General features: G+C 41.7%; 1 protein-coding gene across 6 annotated transcripts in view; it reads left to right on the top strand.

The window, feature by feature from the left end:
* Window positions 1–345: 345 nt before the first annotated feature.
* Window positions 346–16,062, top strand: part of lark (RNA-binding protein lark) — an 87,235-nt gene continuing 71,518 nt past the window's right edge. The window contains exons 1-2 of one of the 6 annotated variants that reach the window (XM_067090690.1): window positions 346–481; window positions 15,854–15,973. In XM_067090690.1, the coding sequence (XP_066946791.1) occupies window positions 15,949–15,973 (25 nt within the window). In that variant the 5' untranslated portion in view covers window positions 346–481; window positions 15,854–15,948. Of the gene's footprint in view, window positions 553–654; window positions 778–15,853; window positions 15,974–16,062 lie in introns of those variants that run through there. The other 5 variants (XM_067090691.1, XM_067090692.1, XM_067090694.1 and 2 more) reach the window with 5 other exon arrangements.

Genomic DNA, 16,062 nt, shown 5'->3' with positions numbered 1-16,062 from the left:
TGAGGAAACAACAATTGTCAAGTTTATCGAGAAGATTATGAACATAAGAGGCTACACAAATGTTGCACCAGTTATCTATTAATGGTTATCACTACTGATAATTTAGTGGGTAGCTTCACATAAATAAAAATAAGAACTGGTATTTTAGATTAAAAAGGGAGAATCTTAAATTATATATTGTTTTAAATCCTTACTTACTGTAGAATTTTGCTATAACAAGCGTAGAACCACTCTACCACTCTAATAACCACAAAAGCCGTAAAATTCAGGTAACAGTCTCTTGACATTGATATCTCTCTCTCTCTCTCTCTCTCTCTCTCTCTCTCTCTCTCTCTCTCGTTAAAAATCTAACCAGAATTTCAAGACCACAAAAGAGAAGAAGAAGCGACTTTAGTAACAGTTGACAGAAGAGGAGTAAACTGAGCATGCGCAAGCGTCTTCGCAACGTCGGCCATATTAGAATTTCCTAGCAAAGAGAGAGGTGAATATTTCCAATCACCGTTCCGCTTAATAAAGTGTATGGTAATTTTTGGTTTGCTCTTGAGGGTGATGGTAGGTATCCAAATGACTGTAGTACTGTTGTCTCTTTTTCGAATATTATTTCACCTCTTAGAATAAAAAGTCAATATTGTTTTGGGTAGGGGTTGTTTTGGGTTTTGGCGTTTGTTTATCCGTCGACGTCAGTCGAGGTCGAGGTGTCGCCAAACATGTCTTTCCTTCGACATCAGTCGAGTACGAAGTGTAGCGAAACGCCTGAGGGTATATCTTGTAGTGAAGGTGCTGCAGAATGAATTTGTTTGTTTTGTAATAGAGGGAAAGTCTTGTGTTTTAAGCTGTCTAAATACCCTGGTGGCTTAGGTCCAAACAAATGTTGCATTGAAGCACTGGAGTCACATGGCAAACTCGTAAATATACGAGTTTTTATCAGATTGGCAATTCTAGCTTAGGCTAGGTGCAGTTGTCATCACCGGGCACTGCAATCTAAGTTTTCGTTGAAGGTTTGTGTGTGCTGTACATTCCGTGGCAATACTAAGAAATCACGAAAGTAAGCGCGTGATTTTATTAGCTGAAGCCACTGGGAAAGTTTAAAATGAAGCGACAGAGTGCCAAGTGCTTTCGTGTATTGTAACACATCTTCCCAGTGCCTTCAGTTAATAATTCCTTGGTAAATGGAGTGGGTACGGCCGTACAAAGGTTGGACGGAAGAAGATTGCCTAACCTAGTGAAGGGTGGAGTGGATGCAGAGTAGGGAGATGGGTAGGGATGAGAAATCTAACCAAAAAATAGGCTAAACCTAACCTTTTCCTATCTGACCTAACCACCCCTTATGCACCTTCCTAACCTGACAGGTTGCACTGCTCTGACCTGGCCAGGGGGCCTTCATTCCACCTGGACAACCCCCAAGTAACCTAACTTCATAGAGCATCATGCATCGGCCCCATTGGACCCCCGAAGTAGGGTAAATGATCTGAGTTGAGACACATGGGTGCCAGAACTTTCACTTTTCACTCTATATTTAATTGAAGAAATAACAAAAAAATTAAACCTTTAAGAAAACCTTTCAAAAGATTGAAGCTTCATTAACAAAATTGTGAAGTCTTCGTAAAATAGGTGTTGAAGGCAATTTGGAATCCATTATGGCATCTTCCTAAATACTGGAACAAAATTGAGTGGCGATTGGACGCTTCCTTCCCAGCGCTCATTTAACGGTGTACTGACACTAATTGCATATATATGTAATGTTTATATATATTTCTCAAGATTTTAGTAGTTAATCAGCACGATAAAACAACATTTTGTTGCCTATACTAGTGAAAATATGAGGCATGGAATCCCCGTCTGTCACGTGGTTGAACTGAAATGCATCTTTACCTTTAATCCATGGTTTTATCCTTACTGACACCACAACTGAAGCTCCACAGTACTTATTTGATTGAAATTATGCACATTTTATTCTTAATTCACTCAAAATACCTCTTTAAATACATGAGAATGTTTGTTTACAGTACTTTAGCCTACTCCATCAAAGTAGCAAAACTGTGGCGGGAACAATTTTCCAGCCTTATTGTTCATCTGGCTGCCACAAACATCTGAGAGCAGACGACGCATTAGTGAACTGTTTACGAGAGAAATGTAGTATTTTGTTCTTAGGACTTTTCATTTATTTACGTACATATTTCTATGTATACTTCTGAGACATAATGTGTACATATGAGTGTTACCAATTTGGCAAAAATGCAAGAAAGTTGAGTATGACAATTTATCTGGAACTGGTACGAGAGTCAAGATGCCATGATGTCAAAATACAGGATTGAAATAAAGGTTTTAAATAAAAAATTATTACTTAAAACGCCATTATATTTGACAGAACTTACACCGTGTATGTTATATATATATATTACACTGTATGTAATGTATATTAATAAATGAAAAAATAGGAAAACGCAAAAAATAGCTACATCGTAATGTTCACTGCAAAAGCATTGAAATTTGTCTTAGGAATCTGGTTTGCTCCAACAACAAATATTTTCAAATAAATTATAATGAACACATAATACATATACTCAATTTATAACCTTATTCTGGTGTTTAGCTACCTAGTTATTTAAATGTTATCTAGCATTCAGGCATCCCGAAAATTTGCTAGAGTTCCCTTCCAATCCCCAAAAATGCCAGCATTTGCCACTGATGTCAAGGAAATGGCGTCAGTGTCTATGGGTACAAATATTTTGCAGATTTAACACAGGAAATAGGCAGTTTGTTCACACAAGTGACTCGGCAAATATCGAGATGGTGTCACTCGTCCACTTTTAAAGTGTTTTAAGTAAAAGTTTCGAGAGCGTCATGGCTGGTAAGTTAGCACTGCGCATGGCTAAATCTTAACAAACCTCTGTTTAATTGGAAGTATTCCATTATTTCGTAATTTAGGAGAAAACTCACTGATGCTGATGGGGGCGCATTCGAATGCATTTTCTAGAAGTGTCCAAACAGCAGGCGAATGTAGCAGTGTCTAATGCTCCAAGTGTTTACCCTAACACTATGATACAGATTGGGAGTAAACTTTAGGGTATATCTAAGCAATAGGTCCCCATGGACTGTATGGAACAGGTGCGCGAATACGAAAGTCATTAGGGAGCCACATATTCAAGAAGGGATTGGCTAAGGAAATCTATTATAAAAGGAATCATAGACTACTAACCTAACGTACCCTAACCTAGCCTAGTAGGCCGTGTCACTTAGAATGGGGGCTCTGCCCCCCGAGACCGCTGGTAAAGGAAACCACTGTAAGAAAAGTCAATTTGAAAGGAAATGCCTGACACAGCTAATGCTTAGTTCTACCAACTCTATGGCCAATGAAGAATTAGAGGAATTTATTTCTGGTGATAGAAATTCATTTCTCATCATAATGTGGTTCGGATTCTACAATAAGCTGTAGGTCCAGCCACGTAAAATAAATCTAATCCTTCGGGCCAGCCCTAGGAGAGCTGTTAATCATCTCAGTGGTCTGGTTAAACTAAGATATACTTAATTTTTCTGCAAACTCTAGGAGGAGAAATTACCAGTGCCTAACTGACTCCCTACTCTGCATACTAGTGTACATAACACAGTATACGTGAGGTAATTTGAGAAATTACCGAGATAATGGGAAAGTTACTAACTTGGATTTATGTTTAGCTGGTATTTAATTTGGCAAAAGTTCCATGGAAACTTTGTTTAGTACCAGCCCCTCAAGGATGAAAGTAAAAATATGAACAAAAGACTTAAATTTCCAGTATCTTGGTAAATTTCTCAAATGATCTCGCCTATACTGCATTATGTACACCCTTTTCTATATTCTTCAGTCCAGGAATTATACCAATAGTTGATATCTTCCTGTGGCCGTCTCCTTTACATTTACCCATTCTGAGAGTAGTTTATGACATTTTCCTCTGTTGCCTAGCCTAAGTACATAAACAAGTGAGAGTATGTCGTGTTTGCGTGGTTCTTGGACCACATGTATGTTACACCAGGTGGAAAGGTTTCATTTGAATGCTATATTTTGATTCATTACTTGAACAAGTGGAGAATGTCGAAAGTGAGAATTCTTAACTCTTTTACACACTTGAGCTCTTTGCAAGTGTTCGTTCAGCCCTGTGAGAGTTACTTAATTCCAATAATAATTTGTAAGTGCTCAAGGCTACACCTTCCAAACACCTGCCATGGGCTGCAGAGTATTTACCAGAACACAGCAAAAGCAACATTGATGAATGATTCACTCACAAATGTAATTAAGAAATGAAAGGAAATGTACAAAAAGTAAGAATGAAATTAGATCAAAGGTGACCATTGACAAATATTAATAGTTCACTATAAAAATATTACATTCATAGATTTAGTAATTAGCTGTAAAGACTGGAATAAATTCTTTAAGTTAACATCAGTATACTCGCATGCAAACAGTGACCCGAATTAAATTTACTTCAGTTCCCTGCATAATGGCTTGAACTTAAGTAATCAGAGTCTCCCTTAGGAGTAAACTTCCAATAACATGGAATAGACTTCCAATAACATGGAATGAGACTGTCATTACTCATTAAATGATGTAGGTTTTCAGAGAAACAAGACAACCTAACTATAACTCCACTTGAGTAATTGTTTGCACACATCTAAGTGATTCTTTGTTAAAATGTTGTAGGAAAAAGTCTTCAGTATAAGACTCACAGTATTAAATATTCATTCTGACCCGGATAGCTTTATGGCATATCTTTCAAAGAAAGGAGCTTAAATTGAGGACTTTACTTTATTTTAACTTTTTGCAAGTCATCTTCAATATAACCATGATCTACAACTGTGTTTTGAGAAAGTAACTTACTTTTCGTAATTGAAACTTTAATTTGTAGTTGTGTTCATCATACAAATCTAGAATGTTAAGGTTAGTTGTTCCCAGTGAAACATAAACTGTTGTCTGTTTTGTAGGAGTATCCTTCAGGGCGAGCTGGGAGTGGTCATTGAACTGGTAATAGGGCATTGACCAGTGTTTATGAGGGGGTGAGTTGTGGAAGACCCCTCGCTCACTTACTGTCACCAACCACTTTTTCCTTGACCACTATGAAGACTCAACATCTCGCTGTGCTTTTTGTCTTCCATTTTGTGCTGCTGTTGAATGCTTGAGTATTTGTATTGCTTTTTTTTCTTTGCAATACTGTTGAAATTTAGCTATCTTTTCTTATTCTGAGTTACGGAGAAAAAGTGTTCAATGTAGTTGCAAAGGGCTTAGGTATCCTTGTGGGTGTTACATGTCCCCCTGTAACCATTAACCCGCACAAGTACTGTTCTTCCTGTGGGAGGAAGGTATGCATCTGCTTGTACCCCACCAAAGAAGGCTGTGGCTAGTCTCCTGTCAGTAGTAGAAGTTTGGAAAGAGTAGAGGAAGGATGAGAGGCATTTCCTGGCTTATTGGGGGAGAACACTCTCCCAGTGTCATTCTTGTCCCAGTACCTCTTGTGGATACTCCCTTCTTTTGGGGGATGGGGTAGTATTGGTTAGGTGAAGGATTCCTGTCACTTGCTCTCCTTGGAGACAGAATCTGGTGCTAGGGCCAATGCGTCCGCTGGTTAATCCTAGACAAGAACACCTGCCTCGTCTTCCTCACCAACTGTTGACTGATGTTCCAGGTACTAGAAAGGCATAGTTGCTGGAGTACCTATGAAAGATCTGGCCTACCCTTAACAATCCTGGTAAACTATCTTTCATGGCATTCTTAGACAACTTGGCTGCTGAGAAGGAGGGCTCTCTTTCCTGCTTTGGCTACTGCTGTGTTGGCATCTGTTAAGGAAGGGGACCTGCCTGTAGTGGTGGTGGTAGTTCCAATAGCATAGCCCAGTGTCTGCTTCAACTACGATGCCTCCTTTACCTGCCTCTACCAATCCTCCAGTGTCGAAGATTGGCAAGACTTAAGAAAAGAAAGAAAAGTCCTCAGCATTCTTCCTCCTCTTATTCTTCTTTATCAAGTGCATCTTCCTCCTCCTCTTTGTCCTAGACTTCTCCTACTTGTAGAAGGAAGAAGGGCTCTTGTAAGAAGTCCTGCTGAGCTTCACATGATTGATCTTCCTTTTCTTTGGGTGGTAGGTGCTTACTGTCACCAGGTTATCAGCTAGTCTCAGGTAGGGCAGGTGTAGGCCATAATTTGCACCAGCCCACTTAGACCTGAGGACTGGTCCTGAATCTCCCATGCGTCAACTTTGGGAACATTTATGGTCGAGTCAGCATTTCCCACTGGGTCTCAGGACCTTGACAGCAGCATATTGGGAGGAGCACACACAATCTGTTTGCTCTGTGCATCTGAGGTCCACAGTCTATGTAGACACAGGTAATGGGCTAAGCTCTTCCTCCTGTGCCCCCTTTGAGGTACAGTGTAGTGTGCCAACTCTGCCTTGTTGCTTAGTGCATGTGGGTTTTATGGATTGTTTGCAGGTCAATAGCTTACTCATTCGAGACAGGTCTTCCTCTCAGGATGCAACATTCTAGAGGTGACCAGCTCTCTCATGGTCTTTCTATCTCATGCATGTGGGTTGCCACGTGGTCGGGAGGTGTGCATGCAAGGCAGAATGAGTGCCTGTTCCCCTATTCACTCCACTAGCTTGGCTGCTGCCAAGTACAGAGAAGGTTGTAGGTCATTGGACTTCCATCTTAATACCTTTTAGATATTGGTTCCTTTAGAATCTTGCAGTATTTGCCATAGTGTGTCTTTGAAGTAATGACCAAACACCCTGAGCATAGGAACAGGCAAGGTAGTTGAAAGTTGTCTCCCTCTTTTATGGGAGAGGATCCAACTTGATCCCTAGAGGATCTGATGCTCCTCCAGAGCTTCAGCAGGCTGAAATAGAGCAGTATTTTCAAGATTAATACGTATAATCATCCATGAGCAAAGTCTTTTGGAGACCCCCGCACTCCGCACCTGGACTGCACTTCTGAGTTGAGACCATCATTGCTCATGTGCCAAAAGAGATACTGTGCACATGGGTGACTGAGAGACTACTCCTCTTGCATTTGAATTGTCAGCCTGCAGGTTACCTTGTGGCTTAGGCTATGGTTGAACATATTAATTGTCTTCACTGTGACAGGCTTATCATCCCAGAAGTTAAAGTTTTGGAGGTTGCTGGTGTTGGTAGGCAAGATGCAGACTTTCTTGTCATGTGAGAGTGCCAATTTCAGAGGGGGAGGGCCACAGTTTCATCACTTTTCTCCCAACAGGTTTTCCATAAGAATATTCTCATGCTAGGAACACCTCTGTGTTTAGCTTAACATGTTATACTCTACTAGAATATGAGATTGGAGCTCTGAGACTATATCCACCTTGTGTTGTCCTTCAAACTCATTTTTGGTGCAAGGGCATTAGTAGCCAAACCTTTGGGACTGGCTAAGCCTTCAGGATCGTGGTTGGAAGGAAGCATGCTCCTCCTAAACCTAGACAGATAGCCAAGTCCTTTTTCTCTAGGAAAGGTTGGGAGTCTTTCCAACCCTTCTGTCTTCCTTCCCCAGCCATGGCTGGGAAGCAAGGAAAGGGTAAGAAGAAAGGAGGACATCACTGGGAATGGTGATTCCCTTCCTCTGCTGCCCCAAGTAGAGGAATGTCAGTCTTGCCATTAGGCAATGTGGTTGAGAAACAGCGCTGAATCTTGGGTATTGGAAGTCGTGTGGGATGATTCCAGGAGTCTGTTCAAGGATTGTTGTCCCCTCCCCATCTCAGCATTGGTATGTCCCATCCATATCCCCTGGATTCTTCAAAATCTTGGGACCTGTTGGTAGAGTAACAGTCGTCAGGATTTCATGGTCATCTTTTCGTGGTTGAGAAGGTGACTTGGAGTGGAGACCGGTGATCGACCTCTCTCTGTTTAATGGGTTTGTCTGAGAGGTTTACTTCAGGGTGAAAACAGCACACTTCGTGCTGGAGTCCATCAGCAAGGGCAATTTCACGCACCGATAGGCATGAAGGGATGTGTACTTCCAAGTACCCATTGATCGGGACTCTTGAAAGTACTGCTTTGTCTGCAATGGGATTGTTTTCAAGTGCAAAATTATCTGCTTTGGATGGGCGACATCCCCACAGGTGTTGACCTGGGTTTTCACTTGGTTTTGACTTAGGCCTACTAGCAGTGCATATGCTTGCTGCATTATCTGGATGACTGGTTAGACCTGGTGTCTTCCAGGACATATTTGCTGCAAGACAAACACCACTCCCTCTCCTTTTCCACAAGTTGGGGATGTGGTAAATTGGGAGAAGTTGGATATGACACTCAAGCAGTAGAAAAAGTACTTGGGAATGCTCGTGACTCAATAGCAGCAGTTATCTTCCTGTTAGACTCTTTGAGTGAACTTAATTAGAGAGGTATTAGTGCAGTTACCTGGCCTGGCAGGAGCAATCAGCTTAGATTTTGTAGGTTTTTCTTAGGGAAGCTTGTTTTGCATGTGTAGATCCACATGCTTTTGCCTCAATGCCAGCTGAAGCTTGTCAGGCCCACATGATGTCCCTTCTCAACTTGTGCCCTTTAGTTGGAAGATCACGGAAGATGTAGCATGGTGGCTGACTTATACCTTTGAGTTGGGAAATCTTGGGAGATCTAGCATGGTGACTAGACTACAGAAACTTTGTAGGGGAAATTCCATCCTCCCCCACCCAAAGTGCATCTGTTCACTAACTCATTGGAGGGCTGAGACCCACACCTGAACTCATCATTTCAGTGTATGCATAGGACTCAACTCATTTGCATGTCAACTCTAGAGGTGCAAGCAGTGTGACTATGGCTGCAGACATTAGAAAAAAACAGTTGAATGTCACCTCTGTAGTGCTGATAAGTGACAACACAATTGTAATGGCATATGTCATCAAGCAAGGAGGGAAAATCTCTCTCCCACTTTGCAAGTTGGCAATGCAGATGCATAAGGGGGCAGTTTCCCATGCCATCATATTCTCAGCCAGAGAAATTCCCCCTTTGCCCACCCTTTTGTGCCAACTGCATGTTCAGAGGTACCACTAGGCAGTGCACTTCCTTCAGCTTCACCTGTGGAGGTAATCCAGCATATCATGCAAGAGAGATGCCTGGCTGCCTTCATTCCTTGTCTGCAACTTTTTGCTAGGGAAAGTGGGCTGTCTTCCTCATCCATCTTCACCAAGACAGGCTTTATTCTCTCCATTACAGTTGTATTATCCATGCTTGTGAGGAGTTTCAAGCAGTCTTGTTCCCTTCAGGAACCTTAGGGTCCCTGGGAGAGGTCTTGAATTCTTCTTCTTTTAACATGCTTTTTCCCCATTTGTATGGGGTAAGCACGATGCCTTCTTTTGAATAAGGACTTAGATTTGGCTTTGGGGTAGACCGTAGTCTCGATCTGCTGCCCTGCCTGTCATTGCTTAGACCCCAGTAGCCTATGTACATGTACTGTACCAGTCACCAGCTCCCAAAATTACCAGTTTCCGCTTATCGGCGCCGATAATTGGGTATTGGTGCCAATACATACCTAACAGAGGCGCCGCTAACTGAAAATTGGCGGTTTTCGGCACTGATAAGCCCCGAAGATCGCCGAAAAAGTGGGGAAAACTGCCGATTTTTGGTTATCATCACACCCTCAGAACGGAACCCCCGCTGATAACGGGGGACTGCCTGTATATATATGTAGAGAGAAAGAGAGAGCAAGAGCATGTGGCATAAATATACATAGGTTACACAAATGGAATTATTGGCAGCTATTTATCATCTATACATAATATAGTCCTTCATTTCTTTCCATTAAGAGTATTCATAAAATTTTTCTATTCTTATATCTTCTTTTCTATACAGACTTGGTTCCAGCTTTGCCATTTTATATAAGTAACTTACCAAGTAATTCCATAGCTATTAGTTCACTTTACACGGCAGGTTGAATTCAAAATTTCGTGGGTAACACTTTGCACATCTGTGTAGGTGACCAGTTCTTCCACCAGCAGGAATATTAGGAACGACTTTAGCAGACAACTTCAATCTGTTCTCGCCGTGCTCAGGCGAACACCGAGTATGGCAGCAGCTGTATTCATTATTTTCCGGATATAATATCTGGATTTCGGTCGTGTGCACATCCACTGGAACGCGTATTAGTAACCTTCATGAAATCTCAGGATGAGTTTTTTTCCTTGTTTTTGTTATTATTAAATTGATTCATCAACAAAATTTTGTCTAAAAGTCTTTTGTTTACATCTAGGCTTGTGAGTCTCCGATAATAACTGCCATAAAATAATCCTTGTGTGTTATGCCATTCCTTTAAGCTGAATCTTTTGCATCATGTTTTGTTTACCGGGTCTCAATTACTTACAAGCCTTTGGTATAATTTTACATTAAAATTAATTTTCGAATGGTGTTTTCCAGGCGTAGACACTTGCAAGCCACCGATATAATTGTTTTAAAAGCAGTTCCTCAATATTTTGTCGTTCTTTTAGGCTAATCCAAGCAAAACTTTTTTTGCCTTTGTTACTTGCGTGCTGCCAATGTAGTTTTTCCCTAAAGTGTAATTCTTGCATCTTACGATTACTTGCAAGCCTTCAGAATAATTTTGCCATAATATTAATTTTCAAATGGTGTTTTCTGGGCATACGCACTCACTAGCCACAGATTATTTCGTTTAAAGTAATTCTTGAATATTTTGTCATTCCTTTAGGCTAATCCAGGCAGACTTTTTTTTTTTTTTTTTTTTGCCTGGGCTACTTGCGAGCAGCCAATGTAGTTTTGCCCCAGAAGTATTTCTTGTTTCTTACGCCATTCCTTTCATCCAAATTTTACATCAATGGGGTTTACAGAGCGTAGACTGTTTGCAAGCCGTCATTATATAATTGCCTTAAAAGTAATTCTTGGATTTTTCGTCATTCCTTTAGGCCAAAGATTTGCATTTTATGTTTGTTTCCTGAACCTAGTATACTTGCTAGCCATCAGTAAATAATATTACCTTAACCCTCACATTTTCCCTTGCAGAGAATTGAAAGTGTAAAGGCAGAAAGTAGAAAGGAGAGAAGGGTGCTTATTACTTAGCTCCTAGGTTATGTAGCAAGCTTCTTCTGGAGCTGAGGCAGTTTGAGGATTTGAAGTCTTTCAAAATGGACTTTGAACTTTTTTGTTTATCAATGCTGTAACATGGAATATCAAACAGTGAATGTGGAACATGCAGTGTGGTGATGCATGCTCAGGGCAATACATTTGATGAATAAACTTTTAGTTTGATAATGGAGGCCCTGCAAGCATCTTTGGAAGTGGTGCGAGACCTAGATAAGTATCAACAAGTAACAAGTTATAACAGTACTTTATTGTTGGCCGAGAATCGGTCCCAGTATTTGCTTTGTCAGTATATTGTGTAGATTACTTGCTTCGTCAATACATTTACTAAGTTGGAACTTTTTCTGAAGTTTCTCATGTCTCCTGTGCAAGGATAACGCATCTAGGTTGATGCGCAGATCGTGAACATTCCACACTTCCAGTGCCCAGAAGCAGCAACTGGCACCCATTTCAGCCTGACGCCAGCACATGCTACGAACGCCAGATGGCGCCTACCGTTTGGTGCCAACTCATGCTCTGAGCAGCCAAAGGCTCCCAAAAGTGCCCGAGCGCCCACAGGCGACTCCTACCATTTGATGCCAACTTGTGCCCTATGCAGCCAAGGCACCCCAAAGCGCCCAAGTGCGCCCATGCGTGGCAACTGTAGCAGCCAGCCAGGCATGTACAAAGCTGACATACCCTTTTTCTCTCCTACTATCCCTATGTGTTTATCCACTTGCTTCCACGCCTGGCTCCCAAGCTTCCTTCCGTATACCATCTCCAGTCTTGTGTCTGGGTTAACATAAAATTAACCTTGCAAAGTGAATGTAGTGCAGTGGAGGAGGTGATTATCCGGCCCACCAGTTCTCCTGGACTTAACTCACTTTCATACTCCTTAGACCTGGGAGGAGTCCTACAGAAAGTCCATTGGAGGCTGGTGGGAAGTCCCCCAAGTAGTTGCCCCCTCTGTCGAACCTGTTGCACAGTCCCAGGTATTGACAGACAGCCACTGAAAAGGTGTCTTGGTGGATGTGTAGTGGAGGAGGTGGCTGCTCATCCCCCTGACTCTCCTAGGCGAAGGTCCCTGTCAGACCCCTAAACCTGGGAGGAGACTTACTGGAAGTCCAAGGGAGGTCGGTGGGGTTTGCCCACAGGTAGTCGCCCCCTCCGTCAAACCTGTAGTACATTCCCAGGTATCGGCAAACAGCCACTGGAAAGGCGTCTTGATGGATGTGTAGTGTTAGACAATCACTGGAAAGGCATCTTGATAGATGTGTAGTGTTATCATCTGTTGTTGAATTGACATCTTTCTGAGCACCTGGCGCCACCTTACCATTGTCTGGCACCAGTTTCTGTTCTCTTGGCGCCTGTTCCCGGATGCCAGACACCAGTTCCCAGACTCTCAGCGTTCTCTTTAGTACCTGGTGCCAACCTTCAGAGCTCCCATTGTCCTCTCTCATGCGCCCACCGCCTGCCTTCTAGTGTCTAGTGCCAGTTCCTCTTTAGTACTTGGCACCTGTCTTTGCTAAGAACACACTGTTGTTCTTTCTTGAGTGCCAGTCTGTGATTGAATGCCTGGCTCCGGCTTTTCAAGTGGCCGGCACCAGTCTCGGGTCACCAGGCGAGTGCCATACAGACTGCTCACAAGCATTTTGGCTCTCTTCAGTCTGTTCCATCTTTGCCTAAGGTTCAAGATGAGCCATCATTGCTCCCTTTTTAGTGACAATTAGTGTCTCGGAGTCCTGTCCTTTGCAGACAGGGACTTTTGTGTCTCGAATTTATGAGCTTGTTGAAGGAAAATCTCCCCCCTCTGGTGTTTTTCTTCATCCTCCAAGAAGTCTCTCAGGGAGTTGGGAGTTTGACTTTTTTTGAAAAGGGAGCAAGACAAGTGTCTTTGGACTTTGCTCCCTCTGGTGCTTTGACAGAACAAAACCTCCTTGTTGGAGATCTTGGCAAGATTTTTGAAGTAAAGGTTTTTTTTCTTGACTAGTAGCAGGAGCGCAGGCTAAGAATATAGACAACTCCCAAGTGTTTACCGAGAGACGTCACCTCGGATTGTCTCTTAGTCCTGTCCTGTACGGACAAGGACAGTTGAGATGGGTTTTAGATCTTTCGTTGGAGTTCAAGAAGAGAGACCTCTGGTGCACCTTTTCTATTGTGAGAGCAACACAGTTGCAATCAGCTCTGTTATTTTTGCCTACAGATCTGTATCACCTCTTCTTAAGAACACAGTCTCTGTTGCAAAAGTCAGGTTTTGGATGTGAGTCTCAACTCTCGGAATTTTTGGGCTTTCTGTCTGCTTAGTGAATCACTGCTTGTTTCAGACGGTCCGCTAATGTGTTGCCCTTTTTTTTTCTTCTATCTCGGAACATTAGTGGATGAGTCGGACCTGCAATGGTGGCTGTACATCTTAGATGAAGTAGGGAACTCCCTTCTTCCTCTAAGCCGGACCTAGTCTTCTGCTTTACACCTCAGATCTTGGTCGAGGAACCTGCGGGTTAACCGGGAACTTTCTGGGTTGTGCTCCCCGGATGATGGATCCTTCTCACACATGTTAGAGCTGTAAGCATTTCTCTTGGGAGCTTCAGTGCCTTTTGACCTTAGTTTACACCTGGACTGCGGTAGTTCTGTCTAGATGAGATTTCGTTCCTAACCTATACGTAGAGAAGAAAGGCTCGTTTTCTCTCTCATTTTCTCTCTCCAAGCAAGAGAACCCCTACTGTTGACAGATCAGATTCGATTTCATTCAAGTCGTCTAAAGTTCTCGTGGACAAACTGAGAGCAGGTACTTCTCATGTCCCCTGGTGTGGCTCTTAGCTCAACTGGCGCTCAGCACTTCTGGCACCAGCTACAGCCTGACACCAGGTCATTCTCTAAGTGTTCAAGCCCTCTCCAGCTCTGTGGGAGAATAGTGGGGTCTGTCCTTTTGGAGTTTTTCAAAGGACCAACCTCTACTCATGGTGATATGGCAAGATCCGTTTCATAAACTGACTAGAACATATTGCCCTCATGGACTTCTAACTTGGGACACACTCAGAATTAAGAGAGCAGTTTGCCTTTTTGTTAGCTTCCATACATTTTATGCCTCGTATGTCGATTCTGCCTTCGAACTACTGGGAACGTAATCGTTCTTCGTTTGTCATTATTTTTAATGGAGGTTAAACAGCGTTGAATCTTTCAGTGCCTTGATACCATTTCTAGTGACTGGCATGGTATCACGGAAGGAAGCATAGGATTGTTTTTTCCTACTGTCTTCACCTTGTAATAAGGTGTCAAGTTTTTTGCGGAGCCAAGTGGTACATTATACCTGAAACACCCACCATTCTCAGTGGATGGGTTGTGGTTTTATCTCAGTGTAAGTGACAATGTTGTCTGGTTCTTTTTATTTTGGTGCTGCGCCCAGGCTAAGGGTGAGCACCTATCATCCTTTGCTAGCCATCGAAGTACTTCTTTCGCTGCAAAGTTCCCACTAAGTGGGGGGCGACCCATGGCTATACTGCCACACCACTATGAATTAAGATGAGCACCTACCAGAGGCAGTATCTCAGTAGCTCTCTTAGCTGATAGGTAACGACAAGCATTGGTTTTCAGTGCTAGCAGTTTTTTCTGTTTTCAAATTCATTACATAATTCTTTTAGAGTAGAATATGTCCATGTATCCCACCTCCTATCAATGTGGGAATCAGCTATATAATTACTTGCTAAGTTACTTACATAAAAATGACATTTTCATAATAAAATAAAGTTTTATATACATACCATGTAATTACATGATCAGAGCCCACCCTCCTCCCCGCTGATGGACATAAGGCATGAACAGATTGAAGTTGTCTGCTAATGTCATTCCTAATATCCCCGCTAGTGGGCGGAACTGGTCACCTACACAGACGTTTAGAGTGTTACCCACGAAATTTTGAATTCAAGGTGCTGTGTAAAGTGAACTAATAGCTATGTAATTACTTGGTAAGTATATATAAAACTTTATTATAAAAATGTAATTTTTCTTGGAATATTTCATTGTTTTTGTATCTGTTTTTATCAACAAAATACAAGATACTTTTGCATGAATGCCATACCCGATGAAAAATATCTATGTTTTGTAGCCTTCATAAGGGTTTGTCAAAGCAATAGATGGCTATTTGGGTCATGAATGCCATACTGATAATACACAAGAATGCCAGGACTATACATAGATTTATTAATGCACATTTTATATATATAAAACACTTTTACGTAACAATTCATTTATATAAGTAATTAATGGGAACTGAAAAAATATTTACATTAAGAATGGTACCAGCATGAAGGACGATTAAGCGATTACCTTTCCCAGTAGGGGTTTAATCCCGGCTGTTCAACGTCTTTATACCCTGAGGTCAGCTTAACACCTGTGATAGGAACTGGCAGCACTGTAAAATTTTTTTGCCATGTTTATGAACAAACGTGTTGTTTTATTGTTTATTAAAAGCTAGAAAATTACGAGGGCTTTTAAAAATCGGCAAAAATTAATCAGAAACCAATTAAATTTGCGTTGTATAACTTATGCTGCCTTTATATACTATACAACGTGTGAGTCAGAATGTTTGATGTGGCAGTGTCAGTCACTGTCCATGCCATACCCTTTTTCCATGAAGGAGCCGATATGGTACAGTTACCAAGTTTCAGTGATGAATTCCAGTTTATTTACCTTTTTGAAAAACACGTTACCTGAAGAAAAACTTATAATTAAGATCATTTGTATGTATCCTAGATATACAAACCTGAAGGCTTTTATCATAATCCTATCTCTAACCAACCCTGCATTTGCTCCTTTTGCCAAAGGAAAAAGCAACACTGCCTACCAAGTGAGTGGATGGTCCACCTACCCCTCTCACTCAACTGCTGTTAGTTAACTACTTGTCATCTATAGCTGGCCAATGTCTGGACCAGCTTTCAATGAAGGTATTACATTTAAAAGGTTATGTTTGTATATCTAGGAAAAAGACAAATTATCATGCAAATTTGCAATTTCATGCTTGTATACACAGTAT

The sequence above is a fragment of the Macrobrachium rosenbergii genome, chromosome 47 (assembly GCF_040412425.1).
Source record: "Macrobrachium rosenbergii isolate ZJJX-2024 chromosome 47, ASM4041242v1, whole genome shotgun sequence".
In the NCBI taxonomy this organism is placed as follows: domain Eukaryota; kingdom Metazoa; phylum Arthropoda; class Malacostraca; order Decapoda; family Palaemonidae; genus Macrobrachium; species Macrobrachium rosenbergii.
This window is presented reverse-complemented; position numbering and strand designations above follow the sequence as displayed.